The sequence below is a fragment of the Simochromis diagramma genome, unplaced genomic scaffold (assembly GCF_900408965.1).
Source record: "Simochromis diagramma unplaced genomic scaffold, fSimDia1.1 OVJJ01000516.1, whole genome shotgun sequence".
Taxonomy (NCBI): Eukaryota; Metazoa; Chordata; class Actinopteri; order Cichliformes; family Cichlidae; genus Simochromis; species Simochromis diagramma.
Window position 1 is genome coordinate 961,017 of NW_024386938.1, and position 18,528 is coordinate 979,544.

Below are 18,528 nucleotides of genomic sequence, written 5' to 3' on the forward strand. Positions count from 1 at the left end.
TTAAACTTTGGCAAAATCCTTACGGAAACTGAAGAAATTCCTTCAAGCAGTTTGAAAGATGCCTTGTTCATGAGAGCAGGGACAGACAAAACATAATATCTACTCTAGGTCTGCTCCAGCAAAGACACGTAACAGTCATTAGCAATAACAACAGTAATATTGCTACAGCCTTGTTAAACTATCATCTGTCCCAGTGTTATATCTTGAAATCAGACCTTCAAAAACCTTCCGATAGGCTGATACAACACAAGTATGCCACCGTCTCCACCTTATTGGTCAGAAAGTTTTTCTTCCCAGTTGTAGCTGAACAAACAGAATCCATTCACTTACAATGCATTCAAGCTCGGCAACACAATAATACACTTTAGTGAAGTTTCATAAAAGTGCTCATACTTACAGCATGTTACAGTTGTCACGTTACTGATGAGGGTTAAGCTCTATGTTTTTAACATTGTAATCAGATCTGCCAGGTCGGTGCTTAGACATATACGGTGTCCACTACACCCAGCCTCCTGACTCTTCCTTTACTGCCAGCTGTCGAGAATCTGATGCCTCAGCAAATACTGAATAAATTTCGGTGCCACCGCTGCTGTCTACATTCATGCTCCCGTCAGGGTAAACCATAGTTTCCCAAACTTTCAATGTATTTTAAACTTGAGAATCCAAGTGAAGCCAAGATGTTTGCTGACTATTAGTCTTGTTTATGAAGTAGACAAACGAAGAGGATTTTGTGTAGAAAGGATGAAGGGCTCAGTGTGCGCGTGAGGAAAGCTTACAAGAGAGGAAATCTCCACTGGGACATGGAAAACTACCACATACTGACCTAAAGAGCAACGAGTACAGAGGGAGAAACAGCAGGAAGTGCAGCTTAACCACATATTTGTAGCCACTCTTCTTGCAGTTTAAACCAAAGACCAACAGAGAGTTGCACTAGGGCCAAAGTAGCAGGATTATTTTCTGTATTTGACTTTTGGTTATATGCACATGTGACCTGTTGGGGAGTGCAGATGTGCAGTATCTGCACCTTATATTTATATTTTATTTTATATTATATTTTTCTCTAACATCCATAAACATGCACACTCTGGTAAAACTAATTAAAGTTAAATACTTCTTTGTAAGATGTTTAATAAAGAATGATAAAATGGAAAAGTGCCATGTGTGTAGCTAAAAATAAGCCCCAGAGCGAACGCCAAGGCTGCAGTCTGGGAACCGGTGGGGCGGTCACCGCTGGGATGTGCTTATCAGAGTGTGGAAAGTTGTGGACTTTAAAGTGTTGAACTTTGATGGATAACCAGTCGTGTCTCAGATCAAACGTGCAGAATAAAATCTTTCCCGTAACTGTTGACATGAGAGTGATGCTCATTATCCCTTCTGGCAACATTTTGAATAGCACCATCTGGTCAAGCAAGGCCATGTGACACACTGAGCTCGTGATACTGGTTTTGGGCGGCAGTGATACAGACACTACTGGACTGAAACTGGTTTGAGAGTCTGCTAAAACGACAGCATGTAAGGACACAGTGACTGTGTTTTAGTAAGTGTTTACCTGTTTTACTAAATGTACTTAAGAACTACTGAGACCGTTTATAAACCTGTGTTTAAATTTCAAGAAAAGAATGATGCATTTGCATTTCTGTATTAATAGTTGGAACCGAAGAGGAAATATGAATATGAATGCAGCTGCATCGTTTTTTGCATTCATGATTTATTCAAATCAGTTTGTGTTAAATGCCCCAGACAACAAATCTGTTGTCGGTTTAATTTCAGAAAGGATGGCGCCACATCATGTGATCATTACAGCATATGTACAGATCTAAATGCATTTCATGTCCTATTATAGTTTTATTCACTTCAGATTAGCATCAAAGTTGTAGCCGCGTCTTTGCCCATTATGAGCCATAAAGTTGGACACTTCATGGGAGACTGTTCTGCTGGTGATAAATGAAACGAGTCGATCGTTTAAAAGGATTTTATTTTGAAATCTAACACCCATGTAGAGCTAATAACATCGTAATAACATCGTAATAACATTGTAATAACATTGTAATAACATCGTAATAACATCGTAATAACATCGTAATAACATCGTAATAACATTGTAATAACATTGTAATAACATTGTAATAACATTGTAATAACATTTTTACAGTTTGTATAAACCCAACAGAAACCATGTTGTCCCAAAACGCTGCGTTTGTGTCCCATATGTAACACCGTGTATTATCCAACTTATTTCACATGGTTTAACTTGAACTTTAAAAACTACAATAAAGTTTTGCTGTATTACCAGTAACAAATCTTTTATATACACATTAGCTTGTTTAAAAAAACCTGACTGAATTACCTTTAAACTGGTTCTAGGCTTTGTCACACTGGTGCGTGTCCATGGTCAGTAAGTGTAGAGTTGACTTAAGCTCGAGTTTGTGTAAACTGAACTGCTGCACTGATCACGTATCAGCGTCTGTTGGCGTGTTTCTGGGGTCGCTGGCTGGAGGTTTTCCCAGAAAGGTCACATGCGGCGCCAGCTTGTGTGTCGCCAAGCTCGACTTCAAAGCAAAAGCCCTCCCGCACTGGTCACACTTGTGTGCTTTTAACTCCACTGTGGACCAGTTTATGTCTCTTTAAGTTGCTCTGATGATTAAAAGCCTTTCCGCACTCCTCACATGTGTGTGGTTTTTCTCCGCTGTGGACCATCTCATGGATTTTTAAGTGGCTCATCCGAGTAAAAGCCTTCCCACACTGGCTACATGCGTATGGTTTGACTCCTCTGTGTAGGCGCTGATGAGTTCTCAAGCTGCTCATCAAACTAAATGTCTTTCCGCACTCCTCACATGTGTGTGGTTTTTCTCCGCTGTGGACCATCTTATGGGTTTGTAAGTGGCCCATCTGAGTAAAAGCCTTTCCACACTGGCTACATGCGTATGGTTTATCTCCGCTGTGTAGGCGCTGATGAGTTCTCAAGTTGCTCATAGAACTAAATGTCTTTCCACACTGGTGGCACATGTGTGGTTTGACGCCGCTGTGGCTGAGGTGATGCGTTTTTAAGTTGCTTTTCCGAGTAAAAGTCTTTCCACACTGGTCACAACTGAAGGGCTTTTCCCCACTGTGGATGCGCTGGTGTGTTCTGAGGTGACATGGGGCATAAAACTTCTTGTTACACTGATCACACCTGTAGTGCTCAAGTAAGTTTGCACTTGAGTGAGCATCTTCAGCCAACTGAGAGCACTGAGGTGTTGGGCTCTCTTTGTCGTCTTGTTCCTACAGCAACAAAGACACAGGCAGGGAGTCAGAAGCTTAATAAGTGTTTGAATTAAATCTTGTTTTGTCGTGCCGGCCTCTCTCTGACTCTGACACTGTATTATTGCATAAAATACATTTAAACAAGTGCATCGCTGATTGCATCTTGTGGACATCGGTTCTACCAGCTGATTGCCCTGCTCAGTCTTTACGCCCAACCCAACGAGGGAAAATCAAATGCAGAGGGGACAGTGCGACTTCACCCGTGCACTTGCACCTCTTGCACACAGTCCTCATTTACAAAGTGCTCTGCAAATCACCCCGTCCCCGTTACAGTGCAGCGAGCCAAAAATGAACCATTTAGTCCTTGGTGTAAGACCAGGGGTGTCGAACTCCAGGCCTCGAGGGCCGGTGTCCTGCAGGTTTTAGATCTCACCCTGGGTCAGCACACCTGAATCACATGATTAGTTCATTACCAGGAGAACTGGAAGTCATTTAACCATTTAAATCAGCTGTGTTGGAAATAAGGAAAGGTCTAAGAGGTTGAAGCCTTCGTCTTTCCATTTACTATTTTCTTTTCTTAACATGCATTGTGTTTCTCATGTTCTGGAAAACTGTAAATAATTACTAAAGGGTGGTAGTTAACAATAATCATAATGATATAATGACAATAAATGATGATCATTCATGAAAGTTGTACTGATAGACTTTTCACGTTTCCTAAAAGCAGCTCGGCCTTGGTTTGCACGGCACTTCCAGATGTGTTTATAAACTACGAACAATTTCACGTATAAAAGTCTGTGAAATGTTCGGACTCATGATTTATAAAAACGATGTTTTTCTCACCGTGTGTGAAGAAAACATTTTCTTCTTTCCAAGATGGCCGACTACGTTCCTCCGTCAGACTGCTCGACCCACCAACACCTGCCAGGAAAGAGCTTTATTAGGCTCCGGAGCCGAAATGCACATTAAAGTCACTTTACATCCAGATGACTTAGACCGTCCTAAGATAATCTTTTAGCCTGGTCTAGATTAAACTGAGCTGATGGCAAGACGGAGGATCAGAGGACTTGAAGCTTTAAATAATCCCTCAAGGAGACAGGTCTAACCTTTCCTTTGAAATATCTCTGAGGTAGCATGGACAACATACACGTGCAGATGAGAAATGACACCCTGATTCAATCATTCACTCTCTGTAAACACTTTAACTGGGAAGCCAAGCTAAAGGTTAAATGATCAGCGGCTGTAGGTTTAGCTGTGCTCGTATGCCCGGACAATACAAACATATAAATAAAGAACTGCACACAAACACAATTACACTACTTGATCTGTTACAATCGAGCGACATTACTTGTCAGCATCTGGAATCATGGAACTCTTTGGTCACGGTGAAGGAACAGTGTGCAGGGCTGTTTTTAAAATGAGGTTTTTCATCAAGCATCCTGATGGGCTCTTCCCAAGAGTTAGTGGACAGATAGTTGGAGGTCATGTTCCCAACAAGCAGCAACTGGTGCCGAGGATGAAAGGAACCATGAATGTGCTCAAAGCTAGATCGGGAAACCGCGAAAGCACCCTGGTTTGCGGTGTCCCAGGTGCAGGCCAGCACTGAGGATTGTTCTCCAGTCACTGTACACACAGTTTAAGGGAGGACAGCAGTTCCTACTTTGAAGGTAAACCTTAAATGATCAGCAGCCATGAGTTTAGTTGTGCTCGTACAAGTTATTGTCTCCAGTGTCTCTGCGGGTCCCTAACACTCCATCACAAACACACCTAAGCTGGGAACATACCTGAGGGAGCAGAGCAGGAGACAACAAACTAATCTAAACATATAAAACAACTCCAACCAGCATCAACTTGGTGGTTACCTTTGGAGGAGCCCAGCCCATGAGCTGTGCTGTGATGACTTATGGTGAACAGGTGTGCCAACAACTAAGAGCCGAGACACAGCCTCTTAAAGCTGTAGGACAAAAAACAGCACGTCCAGAGCACCTGAAGGCCAGAAGGTGGCAGCAGCAGCAAATGGGTGTCAGGTATAATCTTCAGCTTCCATAGTATCTACAGATCACACACTCCTCCCTTTGCTCAGTGTTTTCACCTTCAGCACATAAAGGTGAACTTCAACCACACCAACAGACTGGAATATGTTCACCCACACAGACCTGGACCAGTACGCCTCATCTGTACTGGATTACATCTCCAAAACCACAGACAGTGTCACCACCTGACAGTGGGCAGGGATAGCTCAGTAGGTAGAGTGGTGACACCATGATCGGAAGGTCGGTGGTTCAACTCCACTGAACGGCTACCCTGAGGTACCCCTGAGCAAGGTACCGTCCCTACACACTGCTCCCCGGGCGCTGCATTGGTGGCTGCCCACTGCTTCACTGGGTGAATGGGTTAAATGCAGAGGAACTATTTCCCTACGGGGACTAACATGCACACTTTACTTTACACTTTACTTTACACCCAGAAACGGATCACCATGTACCCCAACCAGAAGCCTTGGATGAACCGGGATGTTCGTCTCCTCCTGAAGGCCCGCAACACCGCCTTTAGGTCAGGAGATGCACACGCCTACAGCACAGCCAGGGCTAATCTAAAGAAGGGCATCAAAAAAGCCAAACACCATTACAAAAAGAAGGTAGAAGAACACTTCTCCAACTCCAACCCCCGACGCATGTGGCAAGGACTCCAGACCATCACAGACTACAGGACCACCAAACCCTCCCCCGCATCCTCTGATGTCTCCTTCCTCAACGAGCTCAACAACTTTTATGCTCGTTTTGAGCGAGGGAACCCCACAACCACAACCAAAGCAGACATGACGCCAGACCACCAACCACTGACTCTCTCCCCCACCGATGTAGGAGCGGTGCTGAGCAGGATCAGTGTCCACAAGGCTGCAGGTCCTGATGGCATCCCCGGGCGTGTTCTCAGAGCGTGTTCTGGGGAGCTCTCAGGAGTGCTCACAGACATATTCAACCTGTCCTTGGCCCACGCTGTGGTACCGGCCTGCTTCAACTCCACCTCCATCGTCCCGACACCCAAAAACTCCAACCCATCTTGCCTCAATGACTACCGCCCAGTAGCACTCACCCCCATCATCACTAAGTGCTTAGAGCAGCTGGTCCTAGCACACTTCAAATCCTGTCTCCCCCCCACCCTGGACCCCCACCAATTCGCATACCGCCAGAACAGGAGCACAGAGGATGCAGTCTCCATCGCACTGCACTCTGTCCTCTCACACCTGGACAATGTTACGAGTTCAAAAATTGGGGATGGAGACAAGAGGAAAAACCACAATAACAACACTGGTCCGGCCGGGTTGAGTCAAACGATGATTTTAATGATCACACGCATGGGAGATGGACACTGTACGCAGACAGCATCAGATCTCAAAATGGTGGAGCATTGATCAAACTCTTATAGCCTCTAGTGGCCCCCACCTTATCATAAAACACGTAAATTCTCGGCGTAGAGTCTCCCTCTGGACTGAAATAGGGCTTTGGGCAAAACGGGCCGGTCTAAATACTGACTCTGGGTAGGCAAACCCGAGGATACCGTGTCCGCCTCCACTTGGACTCTGGATTGACGGGCCGGAGCCTGCAGGTGCCTACTGCGTCTATTAGATCCTGGGATTCCTCCTTGTCCTCCCCCGCTCGGACTTGGAACTAGCAGGCCGGGGCCTGCTGTGTCTCCCAGACTCGGAGCTACTCAGGCCGGAGCTCGCTGCATTCCCCGGACTCGGAGCTGGCAGGCCGGAGCCGGCCACATTGTCCGTATTTCGAAGCTAACGAAGCTGGAGTCTGTTACACCGCCCGGACTTGGAGCTAATAGGACGGAGCCTGCTATACTGCCTGGACGCAGAGTCAACAGGCCGGAGACTACACCGTCCGAACACGCAGCATCTCCATCTGATCCCTGGATTGCTTAGTCCACCTCCGCTCGGATTCGGAGCTAATAGGTTGGAGCTTTTTGTATTCACCCCCACTTTGGACCCTGGGCTATCATTATGAAGACGAGGACACTTATCGAAGCTTTATTGTGTATATTCGTGGTTTGGGACTTGGGACATTGCGGTGCTCCTTGGGTGAGAACTGCAAAATATGAGCTGAGTATGGGTGAGACTTATTTTAGTGGCACTAGGTCAACTGTAGCAGTGCACCTGGAGTCACCAACGATTAATTTGGCTTTGGTTGTAAGCTTAAATCGATATGAAGTATTACCCAAACTACAAGGTTCTCTTGTTCTGTATAATCTTTCACTTTCACTTAAGAAAAAGCAGTATTTGTTGTTAACATCTGCAAAGTACGAAAATGCTTTTAAATGTAATATGAAACGAAGGTTAATGATGATTGTTTTACTTTTACTTATATCCGGAGATGTGAAACCAAATCCTGGACCTGAGTTAAAAAGTGTCCAGACCCCTGCCGACTTTAAATCTCAGCCAGGGTTAAAATGTATTCATCTAAACGTACGCAGTTTATTACATAAGATGGACTTGGTCAGAATTTGGGCGAAATCGACAAACGCGGATATTGTGATTATCTCCGAAACTTGGTTGTCCAAATCTATTACAGATGACGACATCAACATAACGGGATACAATCTTTATCGTACAGATAGGCCTAGGAAAGGTGGAGGCGTAGCAATTTATGTTAAATCAAGATATGAAGTATCTATTGTTTTATCTGAATCTATTCCTAAACAAATGGAATTCTTGGCTTTGAATATTAAAATAGTAAAGTCTCTCTCTATAACAGTTGTTGGATGCTATAGGCCTCCGTCTGCTGTAAGGGAAACTTTATTATCTTTGAAGCATCTTCTGTCCAAATTAAATTATAATGAACTTCTATTGGCTGGAGACTTGAACTGGGACTGGCTGAATATAGCTTCTGATGAATTTAAATCCTTCTGTGACTCTGTAAATCTTAGCCAGTTGGTCAACCTACCTACAAGGCCAAATATAAAGAGTCCTGACAAATCTACTTTGATTGACCTAATTCTAACAAATGTCCCTCATAAGTTCCTGTCTCTAGGCGTGTTCTGTAATGATTTAAGCGATCATTGTGTAGTTGCTACTTGTAGGAACACTAAAATCCCTAAATGTAAACCGCGTATCATTTGTAAAAGAAATTTTAAAACATTTAATGAGCAAGCGTTTCATTATGACTTGTCCATGGTAAACTGGGAAAATTTGAGTCTGATACCAGACATCCATCTGGCTTGGGCTTATTTTAAAGAAATTTTTATGAAGATTTTAAATAAGCATGCACCTGTCAGAAAATTTAGGGTCAAGGGACGGGAGAACCCTTGGTTTTCATCGGAATTATCAGAGTCCATCCATCAGCGCAATGTGGCATGGGCAAAAGCTAGGAAAAATGATTCCCTGACTGACTGGTTAGACTTTAGGAAATTAAGAAACAAATGCACGACACTTATCAAGAAGGCTAAGTCAGAATATTATTTATCTGTTACTACAGAAAACCTCAATAACCCTCAGAAATTTTGGAAAGTAATTAAGTCCTCATCTATAAATAAAATATCACAGGCTCTTCCAAAATTCATTTTAAAAGATTCTGTCCCAGTTTATGACAGAACTGAGGTCTTAAATAGCTTTAACAAGCACTTCGTAGCTACTGGTTTTTTATTTAACTCTGTTGGAGCAGCCCCCATGAATCCCTGTACAGAACCCCAAACATGTTTTGGGGAGCTTTTTGATTTTTCTCCTTTTTCTGTCCAGGAAGTGCATAAAGCTCTTAAAGCCTTAGATCACAGGAAACCCCCAGGGCCAGACTTAATAGAGGCCTATTTTCTGAAAATAGCAGCTGATTACATTGCACAACCTCTTACGATCCTTTTTAATCTTTCAATCCAAAATAAAGAAATTCCACTTGTTTGGAAGTCTGCTTTTGTTACGCCAATATTAAAAGGAGGCGACCCGGCCATTCTGACTAATTACAGGCCAATATCAAACTTGTGTGTCTTGGCAAAAGTCCTTGAGTCTCTCGTCAGTGAGCAATTAAAAGAGTTCTTGTACTCTAATGAAGTTCTCTCAAAAATGCAATCTGGGTTTAGAAAACAGCATAAGATAAGATAAGATAAGATAACCTTTATTAGTCCCACACGTGGGAAATTTGTTTTGTCACAGCAGGAAGTGGACAGTGCAAAAGTTATGAGGCAAAAATTAGAATACAATAAGAATAAATACAGTACACAACTGTACAGAATAGAATAAAATACTATATACAGTAGAATAAAATAAAATAAATATACAATAAGATAAAAATAGAATACAAATACAAATACTATATACAACTGAGTAAAAATACAACAATGACAGAAAGGATTATTGCACTTAGTATTATTGCATATGTATGGATGTGTGTGCTTGATCAGTTAAAGTCTTTATTATGGAGTCTGACAGCAGTGGGGAGGAAAGACCTGCGAAATCTCTCCGTCCCACACCGTGGGTGCCGCAGTCTCCCACTGAAGGAGCTGCTCAGTGCTGTCACAGTCTGCTGCATGGGGTGGGAGATGTTGTCCAACAGGGATGACAGCTTAGCCGCCGTTCTCCTGTCACTCACCACCTCCACTGGGTCCAGAGGGCATCCTAGAACAGAGCTGGCCCTTCGGATCACCCTGTTCAGTCTCTTCCTGTCCCCAGCAGAGATGCTGCCGCCCCAGCAGACCACGCCATAAAAGATAGCAGAAGCCACAACAGAGTCATAGAAGGTCTTCAGGAGTGGGCCCTCCACTCCAAACGACCTGAGTCTCCGCAGCAGGTACAGCCTGCTCTGCCCTTTCCTGTAGAGGGCGTCTGAGTTATGAGTCCAGTCCAGTCTATTGTTCAGATGAACACCAAGGTACCTGTAGCTGTTCACAGCCTCAATGTCCATACCTTGGATGTTCAGTGGTTGCAGTGGAGAATGCTTGTGCCTGCGGAAGTCTACCACCAGTTCCTTGGTTTTACTGGCGTTGATCTGGAGGTAGTTCAGCTGGCACCAGTCCACAAAGTCTTGGGTCAGACCTCTGTACTCCTTGTCGTCCCCATCAGTGATGAGGCCGACTATTGCAGAGTCATCAGAGAACTTCTGCAGGAAGCACTGGGTGGAATTGTGGGAGAAGTCTGCAGTGTAGATGGTGAAGAGGAACGGAGCCAGAACCGTTCCCTGTGGGGCCCCCGTACTGCAGACGACCCTGTCCGACACACAGCCCTGAGTCCTCACATACTGTGGTCGGTCGGTGAGGTAGTCCAGGATCCAGGTAGTGAGGTGATGGTCCACTCCAGAGTTCACCAGCTTGTCCTTTAGAACCGAGGGAAGAATGGTGTTGAAGGCACTGGAGAAATCAAAGAACATGATTCTCACAGTGCTCCCAGCGGTCTCCAGGTGAGCGAGGGAACGATGTAGGAGGTGAATGACGGCATCATCCGCTCCAATCCCAGGCTGGTAGGCAAACTGAAGTGGGTCCAGTGATGAGCTTATTAGGCGCCGAAGCTGAGCCAGGACCAACCGCTCCAGGGTCTTCATCAGGTGGGATGTCAGAGCCACCGGCCTGTAGCTGTTGAGGTCCTTGGGGCGTGAAGTCTTTGGCACTGGTACAACACAGGAGGTTTTCCAGAGCTGTGGGACTCTTCCCAACCTCAGGCTCAGGTTGAAGAGGTGCTCCATCACCCCACACAGTTGGTCCGCACAGGACCTGACGACCCTCGAGCTGATGCCATCTGGACCCGCTGCCTTCTTGCCATTAATCCTCCTCAGTTCCCTCCTAACCTGGGTGGTTGAGAGAGACAGGCTGGAGCCTTGTGTTGAGTGTGTATTGGATGCTGCAGTTGGGGGTGGGGGGGAGTGAGCAGGGTGAATAGAGGAGGTGTGAAGTGTCTGAGGTGGAACAGCAGCAGTGGGGGTGGGTGAGTCTGCAGCCGATGTTGCAGACTGCCTCATGGCTGAATCAAATCTGTTGAAGAAATGATTCAGTTCATTTGCCCATCTCACATCCCTCCCAGGCAGAGAGTTCTGCTGTTTGTGGCCCGAGATGGTTCTGAGGCCTCTCCAGACTTCACCAACGTTGTTTTGTTGAAGCTGGTTCTCCATCTTCTGCCTGTAGCTCTCCTTCCCATTCCTTATCAGTCCCCTCAGCTCTCTCTGCACCCTTTTCAACTCCTCTTTGTCTCTGGATTTGAAGGCCCTCCTCTTCTGCTTGAGGACGGTTTTAATTTCTGGGGTAATCCAAGGTTTGTTGTTGGAGAAACACCGTACAGTCCTGGTAGGTACAGTGTTATCCACACAGAAGTTTATATAGTCAGTAATGCATGTAGTAAGGCTGTCGATGTCCTCTCCATGGTCATCACAAATCATCTAGTGCTGTTACGGCTGCCACAAAAGTGATAAATGACATACTTGTTGCTCTGGATAAAAAACAGCACTGTGCTTCTCTCTTTATCGACCTGTCAAAAGCTTTCGACACTGTGGATCATGCCATTTTGAAGCATAGGCTTCTTTCTTTGGGGCTGTCTAGACATGCTGTCTCCTGGTTCACTAACTATTTGAGTGACAGGACTCAATGCATTAAATGTGAAAATCTGTGCTCAGAACTTTTGAATATTCACACTGGGGTGCCACAGGGTTCAATTTTAGGACCTCTGTTGTTCATCATGTATATAAATGATTTGGGACAAAATGTGTCAAATGCTAGTATGCATTTTTATGCTGATGACACAGTTATTTATTCCTTTGGCTCAAACCTTGAAAAGGCAATAGAATCTTTGCAGAAAGCTTTTGATGTGGTTCAACACACACTTCTGGAGCTGAAATTGGTTCTTAATGCTGAAAAGACAAAGCTAATGTTGTTTTCAAACATGAAGAGATTTCCTCAAACTGTCCCTTTGGTGTCCACTCTTGAGGGAAACCTCATAGAAGTGGTGCATACGTATAAATATCTTGGCTTTTTAATTGATGATTCTCTGACCTTTAAATCTCACATAGACAATCTTGTGAAAAAACTCAAACTAAAACTAGGATTTTTCTTTCGAAACAAATTTAGTTTTTCTTTTGAGACAAAAAAGCGTCTTGTAAATGCCACATTTTTATCTGTTTTAGATTATGGTGATCTGCTGTACATGAATGCTTCCGCCCAGTGTCTTCACAAGATTGATTCAGTATATCATGCCTCTTTACGGTTTATTACAAACTGTAGGGCTTTGACCCATTGTTGTGATCTGTATGCTCGAGTGGGATGGCCTTCGTTGTCCTCCAGGAGGTTTGATCACTGGTGCATCTTTATTTACAAGGCCCTGCTTGGACAAATGCCCACCTATATTTGCGATCTGCTCACATGGAGGAGTACTGTTTCTTATAGCCTGCATTCAAGTGATCTTCTTCTGCTCAATGTTCCATTTGCCAGAACTGAACTGGGAAAGAGGGCTTTTACCTATGCTGCCCCTTTTACATGGAACATGATGCAAAAAGACTGGAAGATAGCAGATCTTATTTCATTAAATGCTTTTAAGTCCAAATTGAGAGAGCCAGAGAAAAATGTTTTATAAAATGTAATTGTTATTTATAACATGTATGTAACTTTGTAATTTTAACATGTTGTCGCCTCTTGGCCAGGACTCCCTTGAAAAAGAGGTTTTTAATCTCAATGGGACTTTTCCTGGTAAAATAAAGGTTAAATAAAAAATAAAAAAAAGCCTAAAGATTCACATGCTTTCTCTCACACGGCGCCTAAGCTACGACCTTGGCTCCCTGTTTATCTGCTCCTGCTGAGATGGGGCAGAAAACTCCAGCATGTTCTGTTCTCTTCTAATCAGACAAATAAGGCGATGACTTTCTGCAAACAGTATTTCTTATAACTCAGCAGTATAATGCATCATAAACAATATCATTCATCCACAATAAATCAGCAGTCTAATGTAATGCAAATCAGTTTAACTAATGCAAGAGTTATCAGCTTCTTCTAATTCAGGAGAATAATGCAAACTAAAACTACATAATAATTCACAATCTTTAATTAGGGGTCTAACATGGCATAAAATAATATTATAATCTCACAACAACAACAACACCTACGCCAGAATGCTGTTTATAGACTTCAGTGCAGCGTTCAATACAATCCACCCCTCACAACTCATCAGGAAACTGACAGACCTGGGCATCAGTTCCATCCATCCATCCATCCATCTTCATCCGCTTATCCGAGGTCGGGTCGCGGGGGTAGCAGCCTAAGCAAAGAGGTCCAGACCTCCCTCTCCCCAGCCACCTCCTCCAGCTTGTCCGGGGGAATACCAAGGCGTTCCCAGGCCAGCCGAGAGATATAATCTCTCCAGCGTGTCCTGGGTCTGCCCCGGGGCCTCCTCCCGGTGGGACATGCCTGGAACACCTCGCCCAGGAGGCGCCCAGGGGGCATCCTTGCCAGATGCCCGAACCACCTCAGCTGGCTCCTTTCGATGTGGAGCAGCAGCTGCTCTACTCTGAGCCCCTCCCGGATGGCCGAACTTCTCACCCTATCTCTAAGGGAGAGGCCAGCCACCCTTCGGAGGAAGCTCATTTCCGCCGCTTGTATCCGCGATCTCGTTCTTTCGGTCACTACCCACAGCTCGTGGCCATAGGTGAGGGTAGGGACGTAGATCGACCGGTAAATTGAGAGCTTCGCTTTTACACTCAGCTCCCTCTTCACCACGACTGACCGGTGCAGCGTCCGCATTACTGTAGCCGCAGCCCCAATCCGTCTGTCGATCTCCGGCTCCCTTCTCCCATCACTCGCGAACAAGACCCCGAGATACTTGAACTCCTCCACTTGGGGCAGGAACTCATCCCCGACCCGGAGTGGGCACTCCACCCTTTTCCGGCTGAGAACCATGGCCTCAGATTTGGAGGTGCTGATCCTCATTCCCGCTGCGTCACACTCGGCTGCGAACCGCTCCAGTGCGAGCTGGAGGCCCTCACCCGATGAAGCCAACAGAACCACATCATCCGCAAAAATCAGAGATGAGATTCTGAGGCCACCAAAGCGAAAGCCCTCCGCCACTTGGCTGCGCCTAGAAATCCTGTCCATAAAAATTATGAACAGAACCGGAGACAAAGGGCAGCCCTGGCGGAGCCCATCACCCACCGGGAACGAGTCCGACTTATTGCCGGCAATGCGAACCAAGCTCTTGCAACGGTTGTATAGGGATTGAATGGCCCGTAGCAATGGGCCAGACACCCCATACTCCCGCAACACCTCCCACAGGACACCCCGAGGGACACGGTCGAATGCCTTCTCCAAGTCCACAAAACACATGTAGACTGGTTGGGCAAACTCCCATGCACCCTCAAGTATCCTGGAGAGGATAAAGAGCTGGTCCAGTGTTCCGCGACCAGGACGAAAACCGCATTGTTCCTCCTGTATCCGAGGTTCGACTAGCGGACGAACTCTCCTCTCCAGCACCCTGGCATAGACTTTCCCAGGGAGGCTGAGGAGTGTGATCCCCCTGTAGTTGGAACACACCCTCCGGTCCCCCTTCTTAAAGATGGGGACCACCACCCCGGTCTGCCAGTCCACAGGCACTGCCCCTGATCTCCACGCAACATTGCAGAGACGTGTCAACCAAGACAGCCCTACAACGTCCAGCGCCTTCAGGAACTCGGGGCGGACCTCATCAACACCAGGGGCTCTGCCACCAAGGAGTTGTTTAACTGCCTCAGTGACCTCGCCCCCGGAAATTGGCGGGTCATACCCCTCATCCCCAGACTCTGCTTCCTCCTCGGAAGACGTGTCAGTGGGATTAAGGAGGTCCTCGAAGTATTCCTTCCACCGCCCGACAATTTTCTCAGTCGACGTCAACAGCGCTCCGCCAGCACTATACACAGCGCAGGTAGAGCACCGCTTTCCCCTCCTGAGACGCCTGACGGTTTGCCAGAATCTCTTCGAGGCAGTCCGAAAGTCTTTTTCCATGGCCTCTCCGAACTCCTCCCACACCCGAGTTTTTGCTTCAGCCACTGCCCGAGCCGCATTCCGCTTGGCCTGTCGGTACCTGTCGGCTGCCTCCGGAGTCCCACAGGCTAACCAAGCCCGATAGGCCTCCTTCTTCAGCCTGGTGGCTCCCTTCACCTCTGGTGTCCACCATTTGGTTCGGGGATTACCACCACGGCAGGCACCAACCACCTTGCGGCCGCAGCTCAATGCAGCAGCTTCGGCAATGGAGACGCTGAACATGGTCCATTCGGACTCCATGTCCCCAGTCTCCCTCGGAATGCTGTTGAAGCTCTGCCGGAGGTGTGCGTTGAAGATCTCGCGGACTGGGGCCTCTGCTAGACGTTCCCAGCACACCCTCACTACGCGTTTAGGTGCACCAGGTCTGTCCAGCGTCCTCCCCCGCCACCTGATCCAACTCACCACCAGGTGGTGATCAGTTGACAGCTCAGCCCCTCTCTTTACCCGAGTGTCCAGAACATATGGTCGCAGGTCTGGTGATACGATTACAAAATCGATCATCGACCTACGGCCTAGAGCATCCTGGTGCCACGTGCACTTATGAACACTCTTATGTTCGAACAGGGTGTTCGTTATGGCCAAACTGTGATTAGCACAGAAGTCCAATAACAAAGCACCACTCGGGTTCAGATCAGGGAGGCCGTTCCTCCCAATCACGCCCCTCCAGGTCTCGCTGTCGTTACCCACGTGAGCATTGAAGTCTCCCAGCAGGACAACAGAGTCTCCAGGTGGAGCACCTTCCAGCACCCCCCCCAGGGACTCTAAGAAGGCTGGGTACTCCGAACTGCCACCCGGCGCATAAGCGCAGATGACAGTCAGGACCCGTTCCCCGACCCTAAGGCGCAGGGAGCAAACCCTCTCGTCCACCGGGAAAAACCCCAACGTACCGGCAGCAAGCCGAGGGGATATAAGAATACCCACCCCAGCCCGCCGCCTCTCACCAGGGGCAACTCCAGACTGAGACAGAGTCCAGCCCCTCTCCAGGAGACTGGTTCCAGAGCCCAGACAATGCGTAGAGGTGAGCCCAACTATATCTAGCCGGTACCTCTCAACCTCACGCACCAACTCAGGCTCCTTCCCCACCAGAGAGGTGACATTCCATGTCCCTATTGCCAGTCTTGGCAGCCGGGGGTCGGTCCGCCAGGGCCTCCGCTCCTGGCCGCCACCCGGCTCACAATGCACCCAACCCCTATGGCGCCTCCTGCGGGTGGTGGGCCTGCGGGAGGATGGGCCCATGTCTCCTCTTCGGGCTGTGCCCGGCCGGGCCCCATGGACTAAGGCCCGGCCACCAGACGCTCGCCCTCGGGCACCCTCCCCGGGTCTGGCTCCAGGGCGGGGCCCCGGTAACCCTATCCCGGGCAGGGTAAACTGTTCCCTCGATATTCTCTTCATGGGGGTCTTCTGAATCGCTCTTTGTCTGGTCCCTCACCCAGGACCAGTTTGTCATGGGAGACCCTACCAGGGGGCAAAAGCCCCCAGACAACATAGCCCCTGGGATCCCTGGGACACACAAACCCCTCCACCACGATAAGGTAGCGATTCAAGGAGGAGGGCATCAGTTCCCTAATGTGCAAATGGTTACTGGACTTCCTGACCAACCGCCCCCAACATGTCCGGCTGGATAACCGCTGCTCATCTACCATCACGATGAACACCGGTGTACCACAAGGCTGTGTGATGAGCCCTTTCCTCTACTCCCTCCCTCTTCACCCACGACTGCAGACCTGCTGATGGCTCCAACACCATTATTAAGTTTGCAGATGACACCACGGTGATTGGCCTCATCAGTGCTTTGAGCGCTCAGATGAGTAGAAACGCGCTACATAAGAACCAGTCCATTTACCATTTGGGTAATAAAATTGCAGGTAACATTTCCAAGGCAGGTAGGAAAAAAATGAGCTGCTATCAGTGTATGTTTGTTTTAAGGTGAGGTGGCATGAACCCGCATGTAGGGAGATGTAACCTCGTACCTCAGAAGTGTCGATATGGGTGTATTTCCATCTGTACAGCAGTATTTAGTACATCCTGGTACTTGGCAGGATGTGCAGGAGGCAGAAAAAGAGCATAAGCTTTCAGCACCTGTTAGAAATGTCACTTTCCCACATAAGAAATAAAAGGTGCTCCACAATAGTGCTGCAATTGAATATATTTTGCAATGAATTGAAGCCCATGTCAGTATTCATAGAAGAAATTGTATATGAATGCACAGCTTCCTTACATGTGCATTTGTTTCATTTGCAGATCACGCCAGACAGCTCACAAAGTCCATGATGAGGAAGCCAACCATAGACAAGCTGGCGGCTAACAGAGAGGCTGATGTCAATAACTTTGTCAAGTTCATCACCAAGGACTCTATTCAGAAGTCACTGGGGATGTATCTGGAGATGCTTAAGAGAAGAAAGGCTTAGAGAGGGGAAACATGCTTGCACACTTTGTAGCACCAGCTACAGATGTGATCTGACATCAAGCAGTGAGCAGTCTACATGTTTGGGGGATAAAACCCAGCATTTACACCTCAAGGTGTTAATAAAAACACTCGAGGTTAGGGTGTGACTTTTTGTTTTTGTTTGAAGAGCCGTACACTCGGGCAACCTGCCGAGCCTTCTCCATCACTCAGCATTACCTGCAGTATGCTTACGCGAGCAAACTGCTAATTGTTGCAAAAGAGTCTCAGTCACAAACGTTGCACATATGAAGAACTAACAGCAAATCTGACCTTTAGTGCATCTAAATGTGGCAAAGCCTTTGTCATCTCTAACAAATGTTTGGTTTTTACTGTGAAATATCCGAATAAATGTCTGGATTCATACATTAAATGGATTAAAGCGTGTGGTTCTCATTCATTATCACTGTAACTCAGACGTCTCTACATTCAAATGACAGCTGAGAATGTTAAAAATTCAGCGGACAACCAAATCAAAATGAATCTTGCATTCTTATAACAAGGAGCATTTTTCATTCTTTGTATGTTTGTGTTTTGGACAATTGAATCAATATACAACACTTCAAAAGGACCTGAGTGTCAGCGCAACACAATCGGCTAAACTTCAGGTGTGCAGTGTCTCCACACTTTTCACTGTCACGTCCTGTGTGTGACAGACATGAATGACATCTGCTGTGGTGCTCCCTGTTTTCTTTGAGCACTACATTTACACATTTAAGAGTATTACTCTTAAATGTGTTTGGATTTGTCAATGTGTGAGTCGTCTACTAAGCCTAAAGCTATAAGTCACTAATGTGACTCCTGGAAAAGTAAATGTTCTTTCTTGTAAAGAGATGAAATCAGCACGTGTATTCACTTTAATATTA

General features: G+C 46.6%; 1 protein-coding gene and 1 long non-coding RNA gene across 5 annotated transcripts; one reads left to right on the forward strand and one right to left on the reverse strand.

Moving 5' to 3' along the window:
- Positions 1 to 1,360: 1,360 nt before the first annotated feature.
- On the forward strand, positions 1,361 to 18,047 carry LOC120736905. Of its 2 annotated transcripts, none has more exons than XR_005696635.1 (2): positions 1,361 to 1,512; positions 17,461 to 18,047. It is a non-coding gene; the product is annotated as an uncharacterized LOC120736905 (long non-coding RNA). The 2 variants fall into 2 exon arrangements; XR_005696634.1 differs by having other exon boundaries at positions 1,362 to 1,537.
- LOC120736902 (gastrula zinc finger protein XlCGF49.1-like) lies at positions 2,327 to 5,523 on the reverse strand. Of its 3 annotated transcripts, XM_040037271.1 has the most exons (4): positions 5,505 to 5,523; positions 5,106 to 5,143; positions 4,087 to 4,164; positions 2,327 to 3,261 (listed from the first exon to the last, which is right to left on the reverse strand). In XM_040037271.1, the coding sequence occupies exons 3-4, from the start codon at positions 4,102 to 4,104 to the stop codon at positions 2,578 to 2,580; spliced, it is 702 nt and encodes a 233-aa protein (XP_039893205.1). In that variant the 5' UTR covers positions 4,105 to 4,164; positions 5,106 to 5,143; positions 5,505 to 5,523; the 3' UTR covers positions 2,327 to 2,577. The 3 variants fall into 3 exon arrangements, with proteins under 3 accessions (XP_039893205.1, XP_039893204.1, XP_039893206.1); XM_040037270.1 differs by lacking the exon at positions 5,505 to 5,523 and having other exon boundaries at positions 5,106 to 5,239; XM_040037272.1 differs by lacking the exons at positions 5,106 to 5,143; positions 5,505 to 5,523 and adding an exon at positions 4,592 to 4,945.
- Positions 18,048 to 18,528: the final 481 nt, after the last annotated feature.